Genomic DNA, 20,579 nt, shown 5'->3' on the forward strand with positions numbered 1-20,579 from the left:
CTGGTGCCGTTATGGCAGAAGACATTAGCGTGGATGCTGCTAAAGCGGCAGTTTTATCAGAACTTGGCGACATTTATTCATTAAAAGAAGAACAAAGAACAGCAGTGAGTTTTTTTCTTTAAAAACATGACAAAAGTCGTGTAATGACATGTCTACAGTGGCCATGGTTCATGTTATGCGGTTATGCAGGAGCAGCCATGTCACGTGTTATGCTGCTCTGATTGGTCCGTAAAGATGTGACGGACAGAACGTTCATCCAATCACCCTCAGAGGATTTTTTTCAAAGCCTCTGCCCTTTCCCAAACGCTGTCATCTGGCGTGTCAGGTTAGCCACTTAGCTGATTAGCACTTAACCAATAAATTCTTGCCCTTTACTTCCAAACAGCAGCATTATTAACCCCAATACATCATATAGACATAACCCCACCCATACTTTTGTGGATTTTCATCCAGGTGGCAGTTAAAAGGAGAAATATACTCTTCCACTATAGATTTACTGCTATGTAAACAGCACAGATGCCATGGTCTGGCTCAGATTTTTTCCATTTTACTGGTTTAAATAGCATTCCTGTGCAATTGAGGTCAAGATTACAAGAACATACATTTGAAATGTACATTTCAGGTTTTTTGTGGTTGTATGGTGATATAAACATGCCAGAGCTGGAGAATAAAGCTGCAGCTCCACATAGTGGCCAATGGCAGCTGCCATTATTTGCTTTTTTTGCCCTCCAGGCTTCTGTACCGGTGCATGACTGAATTGAGGTTGTCAAAAACATCTTTATCTCTAAATACCATGTGTTTCAAAACTATGGCAGCTTCATTATTTTAAATGATCAGTGACATCAAAAAGAATAGCAACCTGATTATATTCAGTCATATTTTGAGCCAAGAGAGAGGAGGGACTGTCTAAATTAAAAAAAAAACAAACTTTGGAAACATTTGGATTTGGAAGCGAAAAAGAGAAGTGCATTGGAAACCAGGGAAATCCTGAGGCTGCCAACTTATTTTAGATATTTAGACAGTGGGGTAGGGTTTTTCACTCAAATCAAATAACGAACTTTAACACACCCACTATCAGGTGAAAGCCCTATGAGGAATTTACAGCCCAGTAGATTCAAAGTAAAAATCCTGCTCTAAAAGGTGGGATGATTCTAACCAGATCCAACCATGAAGATGAATGTGTCCTGATCATCCAGTTAAAAAGTTTCCCTGCACTCATTCTGGGCCTGTATGATTTTATTTCATTTATTATGTCCTGTTTCCAGATTGTCAGATCTGCTTTGTCACTGTCCTTTGCCTCTCTTAGATGACAGCGATAGCGTCTGAAGCACATGGTGACAATCTGATTACTTCCTGTCTGGCACGCGGTTAGCAACAAGTTTTGTTTGGTAAAGTTCAAGGCAAAAGAACCACACACAGTGAGTGCTTAAGGATAGAAAATCATCCTCATGGGGGTTTAAACATGAACACAATGTCTTCACTGATCCCATGGTCACACCAAACTCATCCTGATACCAGCTCTACCACACCGCACTGTAATCCAACCAATCACTTCTGAGGATAAGAATCACTTCTTTAGTGTAGAAGATGGACTTTATGAGAGGAAATGGAGGCATTTTTTTAATAGAGAATAAACACAGCTATGACAAAACATCTTCATAACTGGAGGAAAACAACAGTTAGAAGGCTCTAGGCCTCTGGTGGAGACAAAGTTATGATAGACAATTACCAGCAAGGCTGTATTTTTAGATATACCTTCTAAAGTGAATGCCATCTCTTCAAATGAGACCAAACTTTCTCCTTAAATCCTTCCAATTATCCATGAAGAGCTAATGAAAGTTTAGACGACATCTTTGCACATTGCAAACATGAGATGTGAATGTACAGATCAGCTACGGAAGATAATTATTACTCTCGATTTACCATATTTATGTCTGTTTTTGCAGACATGTACGCAGCTTGTGGAAAAACAGGTGAGCCTCCTATTCTCTACATTCTCTGTGCATGAGACGTGGTGCTCAGAAAGGGCAGTCTGAAGCCCTGAACTGTTGACATGCACACTGATTAAAATCAAGTGGCATGCCACCAAGACCAAGCTGCCATGCACCCAGTCTGAAATGGTCGTAATCACATGGCATGGATAAAAAGTCTTTGCCTATTACTTTACTGACCCGAAAAGTTTGAGACAGCATTTCCAGAATGGAAGAGGACACTTATGAGCTTCTAATGCTTTCATTCTGATGAAACCATGGCTGACTGTTGTACATATGTCTGCATCATTAGGCATGCAACTAATTCGATTAGGAGGACATGTCATAGATGTTTGAAAGGAGGCAGCTCATCTCCAGCTCTTAGTCTGTTTCTAAAACTTTAGAGGTCGATTTATCTGTTGAACTTACTCTTTCACAAGCATTCATACACGACAGAAAACCTTTCCATATTCCAGGCTGCTCACCAGTTCTTATAAAATCATTTCCACATTTTCATCTGCCTTCAGGAAAACTCTCAGGGATGTTTAATCGTAAGTGTCTCAAAGAAAGAACTGGCTTTTATTTGTCAAAGCATGCAGCAACACCAGACAGGTGTCAGTGAAGTGGGCTTCCATCAGGGTGGACTTTTATTTTAAGTTTTACATTAAATGTTTAGGTTTTTTTTTTTTTTAATTGTTCCTGGGGTGAAAACATTTATAAACTCGAACTGTAAGATGCATGCTTCTGTAAGGAATAGGTCACTGAAACCTCAGACATAAAAACTGAAGCATGAGAAATAATCCCTATTTTTCTTCTCACACGAACACCCACACAGTGATAACAGTAATCTGTTTGTCTGCCTTAAGTTTTCAGTGTTAACTAAACAGAGAAAACACATCTGTTAAAGCATGCCAAAGGTCTTTAAGAGAAGAGAAGTGTTTGATTATTTCTGCTGACCCGTCTGTCGGCTGATTACCAACAACATCTGCTTTTACAGTCTGTTCAGTGTACATGTGTGTAACTTCATTCAGCTGTTGGTTCTTCATTTCCCCCGATAAACAGAGTGAGGTTGCTCTCATATTGAACAGCTGACGTCTGCCAGTGCCCAAGAGAGCTGTCAGAGTGAGAGCCACAGCTCTGACTGAACTGACCTCTGCCGTTATGTTTCTGCTACGTCCCTTATTATTTAATCTGCTGGATGATGAATTAAATTTAGGCTGGATTTTTATAAGGAACACTGCGATCCTGAGGAGAGACTCGCAGTACTGATTTGTGTGTCCGCCTGCAGAAAGGATTCTTGCTTAAGAAGTTCAGTGTGGCACAAAGATCTGATGTTTCCTCTCGCCTCCAGACCCGGTCTCAAGACCGTCAGCAGATTTAGACACACAGACCTCTCACATAGTCAGAGGAACACACACACAGATTGGTGTTTTTGTAGAATCACTATCTCATTATACATCCGTAAGAGAATTCACATGATTTATTGTCATACTGTACTAAAATGAGCCTGAATGTTTGGCAGTTTCACTGATTCTGATGGATCTTAAAGGCACAGCTGAAGATGAGCTTTGCAAATTCGTTCACACTATAAATACTTCAGAATGTGTTGACAGGTGACATGCTTCATTTTTCCAAATACAAATAATTATCAATTAATGAGTGAATGAAAATATTTACAGTATATATTTTTATATTCATAACCTTTAAGAGTGCAAAAGTAAAGAGGAACTATCTCAATGTTTTTGTGCCATTAAGTATTGATTATAAATACATTAGAAAAGGTTTCCTTCTCCAGATGGATGGATGAGCTGGGCTTAATAAAGTGGATGGATGATGGATGGATGGATGGATGAATGGATGGATGGATTGATGGATGGATGGAGTTGGGTTGGGTTGGGATGGATGGATGGATGAGCTGGGCTTAATAAAGTGGATGGATGATGGATGACGGATGGATGGATGGATGGATGGATGGAGGGAGTTGGGGTTGGGATGGATGGATGGATGGATGGAGGGAGTTGGGTTGGGATGGATGGATGGATGGATGGATTGATAGATGGGGTTGGGTTGTGTTGGAATGGATGGATGGATGATGGATGGATGGATGGATGGATGGATGGATGGATGGATGGATGGAGGGAGTTGGGTTGGGATGGATGGATGGATGGATGGATGGATGGATGGATGGATGGATGGATGGATGGAGGGAGTTGGGTTGGGATGGATGGATGGATGGATGGATGGATGGATGGATGGATGGATGGATGGATGGATGGATTGATAGATGGGGTTGGGTTGTGTTGGAATGGATGGATGGATGGATGGATGGATGGATGGATGGATGGATGGGGTTGGGTTGGGTTGGGATGGATGGATGGATGGATGAGCTGGGCTTAATAAAGTGGATGGATGATGGATGGATGGATGGATGGATGGATGGATGGATGGGATGGATGAGAGAAGAGCTACACAAACTTAAATCCATTTACCATTTTGCACAGATGAATGGATGCATGAATACTTCCTTTATCCGAAGGGAGATTCAATCCTCCGATATAAGCCTCTTAGCCATATAACATGAAACATCTATTTACATGTACAAATGAAACAAAAACCTTACAAAGATTAAAAAGTAAGACATGCTTATTTATTAAAATGCTTTTGTGCAGGTAGGAGTAAATGCTGTGAAACAAACAGACATTGGCCACACCCATCTTTCCAGGTATGCATCCTGCTGTGAGTCCTATACATTGGGGACCTGGGACCTGAGGAGAAGAAGCAAAGCCTTAAGTCCAACTGACCTTAGGTCCTCATGTTTACTGGGGTGTTTCTGCGAAGACTTCTACAAAGTGAAGGACACAAATTCTGTTAAATACCAAAAATTTATTTAGGTCAGAACTGGAAGATTTGAAGAATAAAGTGGTAGGAAACTTTGACATGATTTTTGAGTACAGAACTGTTCATCCTTGTAATTTTGAGAGTAGATGTAAATGAGTGATAGTCTTAATTAAACATATAAGCATGTACAAAATTATAGAAACCTTTAGTAAAGATAGCTGCTGTCTCTTTGGATGTTTTAAATTCATTTTATTTCATTTTAGTGTTGTTTCATTAGTTTCAGGTACAATCCTGTGTCTGATGTAGTTCTGGGATGGTGGCTGGTCATTTAGAAACATGAGTTTAATCAGCGCCCTCTAGTGGTTGTAAAAGGGAATGTCAATGCTGCACTACTAAAAAGCATGAGAAGCACTTTTCTATATTTCCTTCATTTAATCCTGTAAACAGTCACTGACCTTTAAACGTCCCCCTGTTTATTTTCTATTTGATATGTACTTTTAAAAGCTGAATTCATGACCTTAAATGTAATAGAAGACAGCTGCTAAACAAAAAGATTTGTCAGTTTTATTATTCTATTATCTAACAGAGGAGTATGCAGCGATGCTGTCTGAAGGGGACATACTATAATAAGTACTTCCCATATTAGATTAAGAGAAGTATGTTTTCTCTTCTCAGTTTTCTTTAGGCAACACTTCACATCCTTTTTCTCAGTCTGTGCTGAAAAAAATCAGTCACACCAGAGTTAAAATGTAGGAACATTTTACTCTGAAAGGCTTTTTTCACCTGGACCCCAACATAATTGGTCTAGAACTAGAAGAACAATCAAACAATAAAAACAACTTGAAATTCTTTGTGTCATACTTTGAAAAAGCAGTAAGAAAAAGAACAACAAACTCCAAGCCTTGCTTTTGAATATTATTTATCACCTGTCTACCTGTCATGGTCCTTACATAGACAGACGTAAATAAACACCTGGGCTATTGTGACGTTTTCTCTGACTTTTCTGTACTGTGCATGGAGGCGTATTCGCCTATTGTTTTTAACCTGACACTTTTGCAAAACTTAATTCTTCAATACACTGAGTTTTCTCATGAAAATAATGCTTATTGATCTAAAAATTGCTTTATTTCTCCTAATCATGTTGTACTTCATGCTCCTGTTTGATTTGTATTTCTTATTTTCATACATACTTCTGTTTATATTCTGTCCTGCAGCTATGATGTGCTGTAACGGCTGAATTTCCCCCTAAAAGTAATAAAATACTCCTAAATCTTGGTCTGAATAACCATTGTAGGTGAGTGGGGGATACATAGTTATTAATCATATTTGGATGATAGAAGATCCTAAACAATATTTAGGGCTTTTTTCTGTCTAATTCTTGTTTTGTGGGTTTTATTGGCTGTCTTAATAACATTTTAAATATTTTCTTCTCATGTGTTTCCTTTATCACTATGATCCGATGTCTCGTATGAGGCATGCTAAATCATCTTGTTGCTGAAATGTGATTTACAAATAAATTTACCCTAGCTTCTAATCTGAAACTGTGGATGATGAAATGTCAATGACTGTGAAGAAACGGAGCACTCTGCCCTGGGTTGGTGTTTCCCTTATCTCAAAGTTTGATAAAGACTGTAAGAAACTTTACTGCAATTCAGTATTTAGCTCTTATTTTAAAATTAATTAAAATCCTTTAACTTCATTCAGAATATATTACACTTTTTTAAAAATATGTAACCAGCTGGTTACTTTTCAGAACAAGCTTATCAGGGGGCTAGAGAGTAACTTTCATATTCATTTTCACATTTTGATTCAGAAAGGAAAAATAGATAATAGGAGTGTGTAATGCTTCAATAATTATACTTCTAATATAATAAAAAACAGAATTGTTTGGTCTGAGCAACTATTTCCTTGATATTTGAACCCTAGAAGATCCTTAACAGGAAAAGCAAATGCCTGTTACCTGGTGGATGATGAAATATCAATGATGGAAAAGAAATTCAGCATTCAGCTGTGATTTATGCTCTTTACCTGTCTCAAAGTTTCATAAATAAAGTAACAAGTATTACTGGATCAATTATTTCCCTTGTTCAGACTATACAGATTTTGTATCAACTTTAATTTTAAGTTTTCCATAAAATTGAGTTGGTTGTTTTGTCAGAACAAACTTAAGAGGCTGTAAAATGAGTATAGTTTAAACAAGAAAAGCAGACTAAAGAGTGTAATGTTTTAATAATGGCACTAATTAATCAAAAGTATACAGTCTGCTTGCTCTAACAGGTATAATGTGTGATAGAGGAGTATTACACAGTGATTGCACCATAATAAACAAACAGCAGCCCTGCAGCCTGTTGAGGGTTTGTCCCATCATGTAATCATATGAACGTCCCCCTCTCTACTATTGGTCCTCTGTAGATGTATTAATAAAAACTACAACTCCATTGGTGCAAAAGGACAAAAGGCGGGCTATTGCACGCCTTCCTCATCAATATTGATAAACTGGTGCCAGTGCTTTTATTTTTAAATGGCTTGGATGCCAAACAATAGCATTTAAAAGTGTGGTTTGTCCTTGTATCGTGTGTCTAATGTGAAGTGAACCTGTTCACCATTACTGCCTTATTTGCGCAGATTTCTGACGTGCAGGTTGCGGTGCTCCGTGGTTGTGTGTACAGTAGGGTGTGTGGTTACTAACCGTCAGTACAACAGCTTCAAATTCATCTCTGCAAGGCTGGCATAGAAATGGCATCGATAGCAGCGGCACATGAGCCGGGTTTAAACCCGAGCTCCATGCTAGCTGACGCCTTGGTCCCGGCCAGCATTTTCGCTCCTGAGAGGGGAGGATGCGGCGTGGACGACGCCGGGGACGAGTGCTTCGAGGACGGGGACATGATGAATGGCGAGTCCGAGGAGCGCGGGGTTGACTTCACCAACAAGGTAAAGCTAGGCCATGCTAAGCTAACGCTAGCCGCTCCTGGAAATGAATGAATGAAACAATGATGTTATTTTGTTTATAACTATATAAATACAAGCATTGTATGCTGTTCAATACTTTAACTAGTATGTATTATTACAGCGAAATATATGAACGACAGGCTCTCAGTACTATGGCAATTCTCTTTGCTACGTTAGATGAAATAGCCTGAAGCGGCTAACGCTAGCTACCTGCTAACCGAACATATGGTGTTATGGTTTAATTAGTGACCATGTTAACCGGCGTCTTTTTTTTTTTTTTTCAAAATCTTTATCGTATAGATGTCAGGTGCACAAAATACAGAATAAGTTTACAGAGAGAAGCAAAAATGAAACAGGCACAGAATATGTTTGTTGCAATATGCAAAAATATGAAGAACTTGCTATTGCTCCTTTACAGCCGCAGTTTTTGTGTTGGCAATGCCAGAGAGAAAGTGTTATAATGTTCCTGGATGGGCCACATAAAGATAACCATTTATGTTTTTGTCTGCTTTGAATTTCACCATATAGTAGGGTTGCATTCACTGTTATTTCTAAAGGAAATTTAATCATTCTTATTTGTAATTGGGTTTTTATTCAAAAATGACTCCATCCACCTTCCTTCCAGTTGATATTGTTTATGAAAAGTTGTGTTGAATCTATGCCATAGTGGCCAGCACCATCATGAGGTCAGACAACATGTAAAAGTCCAGGGCTACACAAACCTACACCATATGATATCACATAGATTTGACACAGAAGTATAAATCAAGGCTGAGTTATAAATATGAGATATAAAGTCTAAATTACAATATAAAAATAAAAACTGTCAAATATCTTAATTTACACCTCTTATTTTGGGCTTTTTATCTCATAATAATCAAGAAATGTACTATTTTTCTATGGCAGAATCAGGTTTCCATAGCTGCAATAACAACCATAGACACAATTTGACTGGAAGGCACCAGTTAACACGGTCACTCTTAAAACCATAACATCATCTTGGTTACCTTCAGCTCTGTGTACCATATGCTACTTAATTATGTCTGTAAACATCCACATATTGACTCTCTTAAAAAGCAAGGCAGAGCAACTTTAATGTCTATGGTGTCAAACAAACTGTAACACTGATTTGACATGGAGTGTTAATAACCTGAGTACAACAAACACAGGCTGATGAAATGCAGGGCAACAACATACTGTTATCAGGTGAGCCTGCTGGTCCACTACCTGTCCAGCCTGTGGGGCCACTTCCAGTTCAGCAAGCAGAAAAAAATGAGGACAAAGGAAGCAACAATAGTTTGGATAATGGTCTTATATGATTAAAGTATTTCGTAGTTAAAGAACCAAATGGAAAAGTGGACTGAGATAAAAATGTTCAGAGTTACATAATGCTGTTAATGAGATGGGCTGTGTCTTGAAGGGTCAAATTTCACATTTAAGTGATGTTACATTGCCGTACATAAAAATTTCACAGGGTTGCATCAGGTTGGCAGTCCCTTCTTCACCTTTGGTCTTCAGTTTGTGTCTTTTATATGATGTTTGATAAACTTTTATCCAGCCTACTTATGGACAGAGTTGGCTCTGTTATTAAGCAGAGCTTTACTACCTTTACTACCTACCTAAATTAGTCGACCTTTTAATTTTACCTTCTACATTTTTACACTAACATCTATACAATGTATTTACACTTCAAAAATGTTTTTTAACTTTTCTTTTTTTACATTTGAGTTTTTTAAGGGAATTTGGGAATTAAGGGATGCATGAGGGTGGATTTATTCCAATAGCTAATATGAAAATATTTCTAAACATATTTTAGCTGATATTGTAATTGATACACACCTTTGTTACCATAAAGAACTTACAGTTTCTTCTGGACTTTACATAACAACAGCAGGTATTTAGGGCGGTTCCCTCAGACAAGGTGCTTAAAATAACACAGAACACCCCATACTAAATAAATGAGCTGTAGTTCAGACTGTAGAAGATATTATAAACATAGATGTCAAATTGACTGTGTTGGCCAGCTGAGTCATGAATCATTTTTATTTTAAACCATGCATAAACTTTTCAACATTAATGATGAAAACCATTGACACAAAAAATGAGCAGTCTAGGAATCAAAATCAACCGGCAGTGATTTTATGTTTTATAGACTAAACAACCAGTAACGTCATAGAAATCTTTAAGCTAGGGCTGAATGATTTGCAAAAATAATCTAATTGCGATTTTTTTCCCCAAATATTGCGATTTAATATACGATTATTCTTGGGTTTGTGCATTTTTGGACAAATTCAAGCAACACATAATACCATAAATAAGACCATGTGTATTGAAAACAGTGAAATTATTTCTGAAGCAATGAATCTGAATATGGGGGTGCAACAAGCTTTAAGCTATAAAGGAGGCGGCTGGGGTGGGGCAGGTGAGGCTGGCTACCAGCTGGTGGTAGCTGGGGTGACTTTTGTGAAGTAACGCTAGGCTTCATCAGTCTTAGATAGAATGAGTGAACTATTTTTACTCGTATTGCAAATGTGATGTTATTTGTTTTATTTGAGGGCATTATCATTTTTATGTCACTCATTTTGATTAAGAAAAACAGACATAAAACACAAAAAGGAGGATTTTTGTAAACCACTGTAAAAAATTGACACTTGAATGTTTGCATAATGTGCAGAAAATCTCTGCCGCTACAAAAATTGATTCATTAAACAGGTATTTTGACACATTTTAAGTTAAAGAAATATAGCAACTTCTGTGATTTGAAAATTGCCCAGCCCTACTTTAAACTAGTGAAAACTATTTGCATCCTATTTATAGAATAACATGCTATATTGTTTGCATGCTGATGTTGAGGGATTTTGTAAAGTAAACAGTATAAGGATTATAGCAAGGGCTGGGCAATTGATCGAAAATTAGATCAAATCACAATATGGCCTGCTGCAATTTTCAAATCACAGAAGGTGCAGTATTTTTTTAACTGGAAATTTATGTCAAAATACCATTTTTTGCAGCAGAGATATCATGCATTACATATCATACTTTGTTTTTGTACATTTTTCTTATTATATATGAGAATGACAAAAAAAGAGATTACTCCCTTCAATGCAACAATTCATATTCAATTTGCAATAAGAGTCAAAATCATCACGGTTACATATTTTTTAAAAAATACTTAAGCCCTAATTTATTCTTATATTGTGTTGGGTACAATATAGAATGATTTATTGATGGTGTTTGTTGAAAAATACATAAGATGAGGAACTTAAGAAATAACTGCATATCAAATCACAATATTGGGGGAAAAATTGCAACTAGATTATTTTCCCAAATCGTTCAGCCCTAATTATAGCCGTTATTTTATGCCACAAATGCATGAGAAAACTTTAACAATGCATTCACAATGCAATGTTAAGTTTGTTCAATTTGCAGGTCACACTGCAAAAACAAAAAATACATTCTGTGCTACATAAATGTGAAAATCTTTCATGGTTGCTCTGAATTAGATATCATTGGCTACACTGTATCTTTGCCACAAAAACCTAGCCAGTGTGCGTCAGTTTAAATGTGGTATTGAGTGATAATGGAGCTTTTTTAGGTCAGCTACATCAGCAGGGTTTTGCTACACATCTAGCCTTGAAGTTCTTCATGGGAATAGAGACAGCTGTGTTTGTGTTTGGAGCTTTGAACTCCCCATTTCACTCCCTGCAGGTTTACTTTCTACTGTGGCTTTCATTTTGAATATGAGAGTTGTGTGAACTGATAGAGAAATATCTGAAGAGTCTGAAGAGATTCCTACTCTGGAGTCGAGTCACGTCGCTGTTTAAGACTACCAAATGTTCTGCAACAGCACGCAATTTTAGAACAGTTGATATGTAACTGATTGCAATTCACTGATTAAAGGGTTTGCTTTAAATTTTCATCAGTTTAAGAACAGCTTGGGCGATTACTCAAACTTTTTTTCTCTTTTCTCTTCATGCATGGATCAAACAGCTGGCTCTTGTTAGTCCAAATGGAGAGCAGTATGACTCGTTACTACGACAGCTCCGGGACAGGATGGAGGAGGGATGTGGAGAGACCATCTATGTGGTCGGGATGGGCTCAGGTGAGGGAAACACAAAAAAAGTTTAGGCCTGAGGAAGAGCATGTTGGCTCTAAACATTAGTTATTACAAACAAATGCTTGATGAAGCTTCCTGGTATCTTTTTGCTTCAGTCTTTGATCCAGCATGTTTTCTGATGTACTTGTCTTTATGTTTTTTCTGCTAAAAGTTTAATCCAAAAATTCCACTGGATTCAGCTGAAATTCTTGTAGGCGTTTCTCCGCTTATGAAAAAGGCTTTTTCAGTTTAAGAGCTCTTTTGGATAGTTGCATAATAAAGTAATGTGCAATTTATCTTCCCTCATTAAGTCCAACTTTGCAAGATGACCCTTTAAAGTGGGTGTAGAATGATGCATGTTCTCCCCCCCTAGCTTATGGTGATGTCTAAGGGCAAACAATGCCACTTCTGTTACACTTAGCATTAACACAGAACACATGCAAGAGTGAATCAACCTCCGACTTCGAGTATTTCCTCTTAGTACAGTTTCAGTCAGCTAACATGTTTACATAGACTTTAAAAGTCCAGTTTAAGTAGGACTAACATGATGCAAACTCGTTCTAAAAGCACATGCTCATACATGGATCTTGCTCCTCTCCTCCTCCATCTCTCTGTTGTAGATGGTGGTGACTGGGGTCTGGACGAGAAGGACATGGAGGCCTCCATAGCCACAGTGCACTCCATGTGTGAGCAAATTGATGCTGACCTTATTCCGCTCCGTGAGCGCAACGAGGCAGCTGGATTGGTACGAGACTATCTGATCCGCCGACGTGTGGGGGAGCTGGACTTCCTGGAGGTCAGGTAAGTGGGAAGGGTTATATTTTCTTGTATGAGACAGAGTCACATCTATCTTTTCTGTTTTGGTGATATTTTGGTGCTCCTATTCCTCAGGGTTGCTGTGGTGGGTAATGTGGATGCTGGTAAGAGTACTCTGCTTGGAGTGTTGACACATGGAGAGCTGGACAATGGCAGAGGCTTCGCTCGCCAGAAACTCTTCAGACACAAACACGAGATGGAGAGCGGCAGGACCAGCAGCATAGGCAATGATATCCTGGGGTTTGACCAGGAGGGACAGGTGAGGATGGAAAAGCAGAGAGTAGACTGCTGGGCATGCTGCTGAAAAAATAGTCAAATAAAAAGTTTAAAGTCAGAATTTAAAGGTTTAACCTTGCGGCGGGGCAGGTATTCTTGAAACTGAAGTTTTCGTCCTTTCATTTAAAAAATAATCCGGTCCACACAAGCTAGGTTCTCAAAAACAGCTTTGAACACATTAAAGGGCACACCACGTCAACAGTCATGTGTCTGTCTCTGTGCGAAGCAGCTCACTCAGAGACAACAACGGTGTCTTTGACGTGTGAACAGTTTTTGCCTGCTCTTCAATAACCATTTATTTCAAAGTTTTACCACTACCCTGAAATAGTTCTTCACCTAAACCGCCAACACTGGTGGGGTTTTTTTTTTGTCTTTGGAGTGCAGCAGTGACTTCTGTGGTCCACTCAGGCATCTCTGTTGATCAACATCATGGAGGAGAAACTGTGTGTGTGAATGTGTAAGCATCTCAAACGTCCAGTTAGCAACACTGACACCATCACAGGTTTGGCTGCTGTTGCCTTGTAAACAAAGTGGCAACATCCCACATCAGTGAAATCAAACAGAGGAGAAACCAGTGCACAGTGAGATGCTACAAGCCCAAATTGCTGCTTTTCTTGTCTCTATATAAACCCAGCAGTGGAAGTTTTTAGAAATGTTCACCCTGAAAGAGGTTCTCCAAAATATCTGTGTAGATCCTCAGTCATCAAGATCATGGTTATCCAGATCTTTGTTAAGGGGGCAACTGGACTTGATTGAGGTGTTTTCAACTTTATTAAGTATGTTTTTGGTGACCTTAAATGCCATTTGCATGACTATGAAAGGCCAAAGCCTCTGTTGTCCAAAATAAATTCCAACATATGGACCTCAACCTCCACACTCACCAGTCAGACGGCACCATCTCTTCCCTGTGCCTGAGTGGTGTCACTGTTTACATTAAATCTGCATGGGGCTTTGACATCGGCTCCATGTTTGAATTGATCAACTTGTTCTGTCTTGAACCCCATTTCCATCACAACTGCTTGAAAGTTTGTTTATATTGAGAGTGTAATGGTACACAAAAGATTTTTTGTAAAAACTAGGGCTGAGCATTTAATCGAAAATTAGATTAAATCGTAATATGACCCCCTGCAATTTTCAAATCAAATTTGTGTCAAAATACCTGTTTAAAACTTTTTTTGCAGCAGAGATGTTATTTATTACATAATATGCAATCATCCACATTCAATGACATAGAGGATGACATATAAATTAAATGATAACTCCCCTTAATACATGAATTTCTAACCAATTTGCAAAAAGAGTCAAAATCATCAGGATTAGATATATTTTTAAAAATTGTTTAGCCCTATTTTTATCTAATTTTGTGTTGGTTATAGTATAGAATTATTTGTTGCTTGTATTTGTGGGTAAAAAAAAACACAATATAAGGAACTTAAGAAATAATCACATATCAGATTGCTTTTGCAATACTGGGGGAAAAAAATCACAATTAGATTATTTTCCCAAATCATTCAGCCCTAGTAAAAACCCAGTTATTGAAGAAAATGCAACATCAAAAATAAATATATGAATAATTAATTACATTTAAATTCAAAATAATGCTACAACCTATCAAAGGGTGTTCAATATGTAAAATAATTCATTGAATTATGCAAGTGCTAGATTATTTTTAGAAATATTGAGAGCTTTTTACCCCAGTTTTTATGGATGACTGGCTTTTTCAAAGTCAAACTCGATTCAAAGACAGGGGCTGTGGCTCTGATTGTGGTCAAAGAAGGAGCTGTAAATACTGTAGCTTTGTTTACATGCCACTGATTATATTGCTGCTGAAGCTCAGTTAATTCAGTGATAAACAGGATATTTTTAACAAGTTCTTCACAATAAAAGTTCCCACTTGACATGTTGTTAGAATGTCTTTATTTTAAAACTGCCATATCAGTTTACATAACCACAGTATAATGATAAAACACAGTCCTATAAATTTTAGTTCATATTACCCAGCTCTAATTTAACTTCCATTCTCTTTGTCTGTTTGACTCAGGTGGTGAACAAACCAGATAGTCATGGTGGAAGCCTGGACTGGACCAAAATCTGTGAGAAATCCTCCAAAGTCATCACCTTCATAGACCTGGCTGGCCATGAGAAATACCTCAAGACCACTGTGTTTGGGATGACCGGACACCTGCCTGACTTCTGCATGCTCATGGTCAGAAAGCATCAAAAACAAATGCCTCCTTTTCCAAGTTTTTTTGGTTAAATAATGTTTTTTTTTTTTTTTTTTTTTTTTTTAAATGTTCTGTTTGTCACTCAACCAGGTGGGCAGTAATGCAGGTATCGTAGGGATGACCAAAGAGCACCTGGGTCTGGCCTTGGCCCTGAATGTGCCTGTGTTTGTGGTGGTGACCAAGATAGACATGTGTCCAGCCAACATTCTGCAAGGTCGGTGCTCCAGAGTCACTTTTTTAAAACAACCTTTTCAAGGACAACAAAACACCAGAAGCCAAAAACATTAAGAATGTCATCATAAGACATGTGCTAAAATTGTCATGGCCCTGTGTTTGTTATCACAGAAACACTGAAGCTACTGCAGAGGCTACTGAAGTCCCCTGGCTGCAGGAAGATCCCCGTCCTGGTTCAGAACAAGGACGATGTCATAGTAACGGCATCAAACTTCAGTTCAGAGAGGTACTGAGTTAGTTCAAGCTAGAATCATAGTCAGAGTTGTGATTCTTCTTTGTGTAACCAGTGTTTTGGGGTGTTTTGTCCCTCCAGGATGTGCCCCATCTTTCAGATCTCAAACGTGACCGGTGAGAACATGGACCTGCTCAAGATGTTCCTGAACCTGCTCTCCTCCAGGACCTCGTACAGAGATGACCAGCCTGCTGAGTTTCAGATAGATGACACCTACTCTGTCCCGGTACTCTGACCACTCACTTATCTCTAATAAGTTTATTTTACTGTGTGAATCAAATAAGGAATATCACTCTGAAACTCAAAAAGACCAGACGTGCGGAATGGTATCTAACCACTGGCTGTGGCTGTTTGTCTCAGGGAGTGGGAACTGTAGTATCAGGAACTACTTTACGTGGACTAATACGTCTGAATGACACGATGCTGCTTGGGCCGGACCCTTTGGGAAGCTTCATCCCCATCGCTGTCAAATCTATTCATCGTAAGAGAATGCCAGTGAAGGAGGTTAGAGGTGGTCAGACGGCATCATTTGCTCTTAAAAAGGTAGGAACACCATGTTTAATTTTTGGTTCACTAATATTTTCCTCCTTTTCATCTCACTTTACAAGCTCTTAATAACCTTTATTCATCTGATCTTAACAACTGACCACAGGATTGATAGTAGAATGATGATGGTGATTAATAAATTCTTCCCCTCTCTTTAAAGATCAAGCGCTCGTCAATAAGGAAAGGCATGGTAATGGTTTCTCCAAAGCTCTGCCCGCAGGCAACTTGGGAGTTTGAGGCTGAGATCCTGGTGCTGCATCATCCTACTACAATATCCCCGAGATACCAGGCCATGGGTGGGTAACCATGCAGAGAAAATATCAGAAAATAGAATGACTTGATTTTTGTTCTTAAATTTTTGCTTTAAAAAAAAAAACAAAACAGTACATTAAACCAGAAGTTCTCCAGTGCTGTTTTGAAAAAATGACTTTGTATTAACCTGATTACCTTGAGGAAAATATGTTTTCCTAAAAACATTAAAAAATTTAAAGAGGAAGTAAGCTTTCTTAAACCAAAATTAAAAACTTGTGCTTTTTGGAGCTTGAAAATAATTGCAAGCCCAGCTAAACTGCTCAAGAGTTGCACAAAGTGATAAGTTTTGTCCTCCCATTAACTCGTGCCCTTGTGTTCCTCTCCTCTCAGTCCACTGCGGCAGTATAAGACAGACGGCCACCATCCTGTCCATGAACAGAGACTGTTTAAGGACAGGAGACAAGGCTTCAGTCCACTTCCGCTTCATTAAAACTCCTGAGTACCTGCACTGTGACCAGAGACTGGTGTTCAGAGAGGGACGCACCAAGGCTGTGGGCACCATCACTAAGGTACAGGGATGCAGCCTGGTCAAAGATCTGATTCATCCTGATAACAGATGGAAAAGATTAAACATGTAGAAGTTCAAAGATGTTCAGTACTGCGCAGAATTATGAGGCATGGAGGGTGCTTAGGATTTGTCTCAGGGCCCAAAGTGCCACATCCCGGGGCTGGAGAGGGCTGGCAGGGCGGACAAAGTCAAGCTCAGCACGTTGATACACGTGTGTAGCTCTGTAGCCAAGGTCAAGATTTTTCTTTTCTTTTGTCCGGGCCTTCAGCCAGGGTGATACACCTGAGGACTGCCAGCAATTTTTGGGCCTTTGGGACATCCACAGCATGACCAGGGGCTTGTGGCAACCCCACTACCCGCCTGGATGGTACCCTAGACCAGTGTTTCCCAACCATTTTTCCTTGAAGCCCCCCCTACATGCACCTAAGAAAAGCGGAGCCCCCCCAGGACCCAAGAGTGAAGAAATAGTGACACACTGACACCAAATATCAAAGATTTAAATCAAAGATCAAAGATTTAAATTGTTTCAATGATAAAACCCTAAAAAGAGGTCTATGAACGCTTTTATTATCTAAAGACCTTTGCATAAACTACTTACTGTTTTATCATGGTTTTAGTCAATATTTGCACATCTATTTTTGGCAGCCTCAAAGCAGACAAAGCCTCACGCCCCCCCTGGGGGGTCCCGGACCCCAGGTTGGGAACCAAGGCCCTAGACCATGCTTACTTGGCACACCTACCCCTTACTCCTCCCTAAATGTGCGGACTTTGTTATTTTTTTCCACATACTATTTTCCCATGCCCCTGGTAATAAGCAAGGACATCCAGAGCACTACCTTTTGTCAATCCTCCTTACCTGTCCAGTGTGCCCTCAGTCTTGCTTACTATGCTTACTTCAGCCTCAGTTTTTGGCCCAACAAGGCTAAGAGTTCCACAGAGTACTATATATTTTCTCATTAAAATGATTTGCCTGTATACAAAGAAATGCCATGACAACTCCTTGTCTTTATAACAATTACCAGGAAATTAATTTAGCATGTATTTATAAATCCATATTTCAGAGCTGGTCATTTAATTTCACCAACTGTTGCATACAGACCAGCACAGAAACAAAGCTCTTATAGTCATTTAATTCTTTTAAACACCACTTAACTGAAACTCATGCATGAACTTGAAATCTTTCCAGCTGCTACAATCCACAAACAACATGCCGTCAAACTCCAAACCTCCACAAATCAAAATGCAGTCGACAAAAAAGGCACCGCTTCGAAAAGAGGACGGCACGGCAGCAGCTGGAGATGACGCAGCAACAATAGCACTGTCAGCAGGACAAACCGTGGTACAACAGGTGAGACAGCACACAAAAATCAGCTTAGTATGGTGGGGTCTTCTTCTGCTTCTTTATATTTCATTCTTGTAACTTTTTCTGCTCTTTTCTGACCTATTAACTGATTTTCTCCTTCATTCTTCTCTTGTCCATCACTAAATACATCCTCCTTTGCATTCCCATTGTTTTCATGCTAACCTGCCATTCTTCATCGCTCCTTCACACCCTCTCTCCCTCTCCTGTGCTTGCCTGCTGCTTCCTAAGGGAGAGGGAGAGGAAGACCCTCAGATAAAGGAGGGCAACAAAGAGAATAAGGTAAAAGAAATGGTTTAAAACAAACACGAGAAGTAATCAACCTGAATGGAGTGATGCGGTTTCACCAGATCTTTACATGGCGGTGTCCACATAGTGCTGTCTTTATTTTGAGAGACAGACATATTTTGTTTGTCCCTTATAAATGGAAAAGCAGAGCATTTGTCTTGGTGCCTTTGTGTGACTGCCAGAAGCTTTTCTTGTTAAAAAGCCAAACTTTAGATAAAATGAGGATACTGTCAGATTAACAATCAGTGAGAGCAGGTTTCTGGAATTCCACTTATTAATGGATCATCATCTGTGGCTTGCTTCATGTGTTGTCTGGGCTGCTGTCTGTTCTTGTGATGTTTGGGTGAATTGTGTTGGTTAAATTGTTTGTATTCTTCTGCTACTAGAGTTGTATTTTCTGGTTCCTTTGCTTTTGTGTTCTTGTTTTTCCTCACGCATGCCCTTGCACATGTTAGCACACCTTGTAAAGCCATATAAAAGTTTCTAAATTATTGAGTGAGCTAGATAGACATTGACATGGGCCATTTTTCCCCTCTGTTCTTTAAGTCAGAACTCAGGTGGTCTTGTTCTTTCTCTGCAGCCAAAGTCTGGAGGAGGTGGCAGGAGAAGGGGCGGGCAGAGGCACAAAGGAAAAGGCCAGAACAGCAACACCAACTCCACAGCACCCCCCTCTTCATCATCAGGACCTGCAGGCTGTTAAACTGCCCCCCCCCCCCCCCGTTCATCGCTCCCTCCACTCTCCAAGTGTCTTCATTTCACCAACGATGACAAATCTGCAGTGAGACACTCCCCTCACTCTGACTACTCCTTGCCTTTTACACCAGATTTATTTAAAGGGAACACACAAGGGGTTCGTCTCAAACCACAGCACAGATGCAGTTTTTAGTCAGCTGCCTTCACTGTTTGGACGTTTTGATGTTTTAAGGAGCTGGTTAGGGGAGTTAGCCTCACTCAGGATGGACTCATTTTATCCACACTTCCTTCTATCGTCATGTTTTTACCAGAGAGGGAGGCTAAACCCCAAAAACAAGGGTCCAGTACCAATATGAGCAGCTATAAATGGAACTCCCCCAGCATTCCCTGTGTTACTTGCAATGAAAAACATTTAATGTACTATTTATACTGCTTCTGTAAATTAGCTTAGTCGTGTTCAGATTGGGAGGATGCCATTGTAAAAACTGTATGCAAATCATCAATGAATGTAGCAGGAGGGCACGCAGTGGTTTTAAATTCTTGATATATGGAAGATATAAGCTGTTAAGGTTTTATAAGTGTCAGTTATTTATTTGGCAAACATGCCGAACTGGCATGGTTTCAGATATTCAGCCTGCTCTCTCTCAAGCTTCCTCTGTCATTCAGTCATGTTTCAAACCTCACAGTAATAACCATAGTGATAAAGCACATTATCCTTTCACTGCTCCAGTTCTGATCATAATGAGACCTGCTCATCACGCAGTGCTGCTTCTAACTCTCGTACTCCATGCGTTAAAGCCTGTTAACATGTTGTGACCGTTGAAAAACACTCTGCCGCTTAAAAACTGACCAGAAATAAACAAGCTTTACTCAACTTTTCAACACTGTGTGGATTTTTCAGTTCCTTATGTAATCAAAATACTGGGTAATATTTAAGTGAAAAAATATTTTAAGGGCATTATTAATTGGGATTAATTTCAATAGTCAGTCATGATGATTCTTTACGTTGTCCCAGGGTTGATTTTGATTAATTTTAGAAGGTGTTTTGAAAGTAAATATGTATTTCTTGCCAAAAAAGTAACTCCCTACTAGAGGTAGGAATCTTTAGGCACCTCACAATTCAATTTGATGCACTGGACCAAAAGTAGCAGCACTTTTCCTTGTAACATCTCTGAAATTACATAAAATTGTCCTGGTAATCGAAATCTTGCTGTTATGTGCTGCGTCAGAGTTCCT

At 39.2% G+C, this 20,579-nt stretch overlaps 1 protein-coding gene and 1 long non-coding RNA gene across 3 annotated transcripts; one reads left to right on the forward strand and one right to left on the reverse strand.

The window, feature by feature from the left end:
* Positions 1-4,595: 4,595 nt before the first annotated feature.
* LOC121503866 lies at positions 4,596-7,618 on the reverse strand. The gene is made up of 2 exons (XR_005991402.1): positions 7,498-7,618; positions 4,596-4,735 (listed from the first exon to the last, which is right to left on the reverse strand). It is a non-coding gene; the product is annotated as an uncharacterized LOC121503866 (long non-coding RNA).
* gtpbp1 (GTP binding protein 1) lies at positions 7,307-20,217 on the forward strand. Of its 2 annotated transcripts, none has more exons than XM_041778435.1 (13): positions 7,307-7,739; positions 11,748-11,859; positions 12,474-12,654; positions 12,745-12,928; positions 14,987-15,151; positions 15,261-15,384; positions 15,516-15,630; positions 15,718-15,862; positions 15,997-16,179; positions 16,343-16,478; positions 16,825-17,003; positions 18,189-18,350; positions 19,231-20,217. In XM_041778435.1, exons 1-13 carry the CDS (start codon positions 7,545-7,547, stop codon positions 19,348-19,350), a joined length of 2,001 nt encoding a protein of 666 aa, XP_041634369.1. In that variant the 5' UTR covers positions 7,307-7,544; the 3' UTR covers positions 19,351-20,217. The 2 variants fall into 2 exon arrangements, with proteins under 2 accessions (XP_041634369.1, XP_041634371.1); XM_041778437.1 differs by lacking the exon at positions 19,231-20,217 and adding an exon at positions 18,594-18,677.
* The last annotated feature ends 362 nt before the right edge of the window (positions 20,218-20,579 follow it).

The sequence above is a fragment of the Cheilinus undulatus genome, linkage group 21 (genome assembly GCF_018320785.1).
Source record: "Cheilinus undulatus linkage group 21, ASM1832078v1, whole genome shotgun sequence".
Classification (NCBI taxonomy): Eukaryota; Metazoa; Chordata; class Actinopteri; order Labriformes; family Labridae; genus Cheilinus; species Cheilinus undulatus.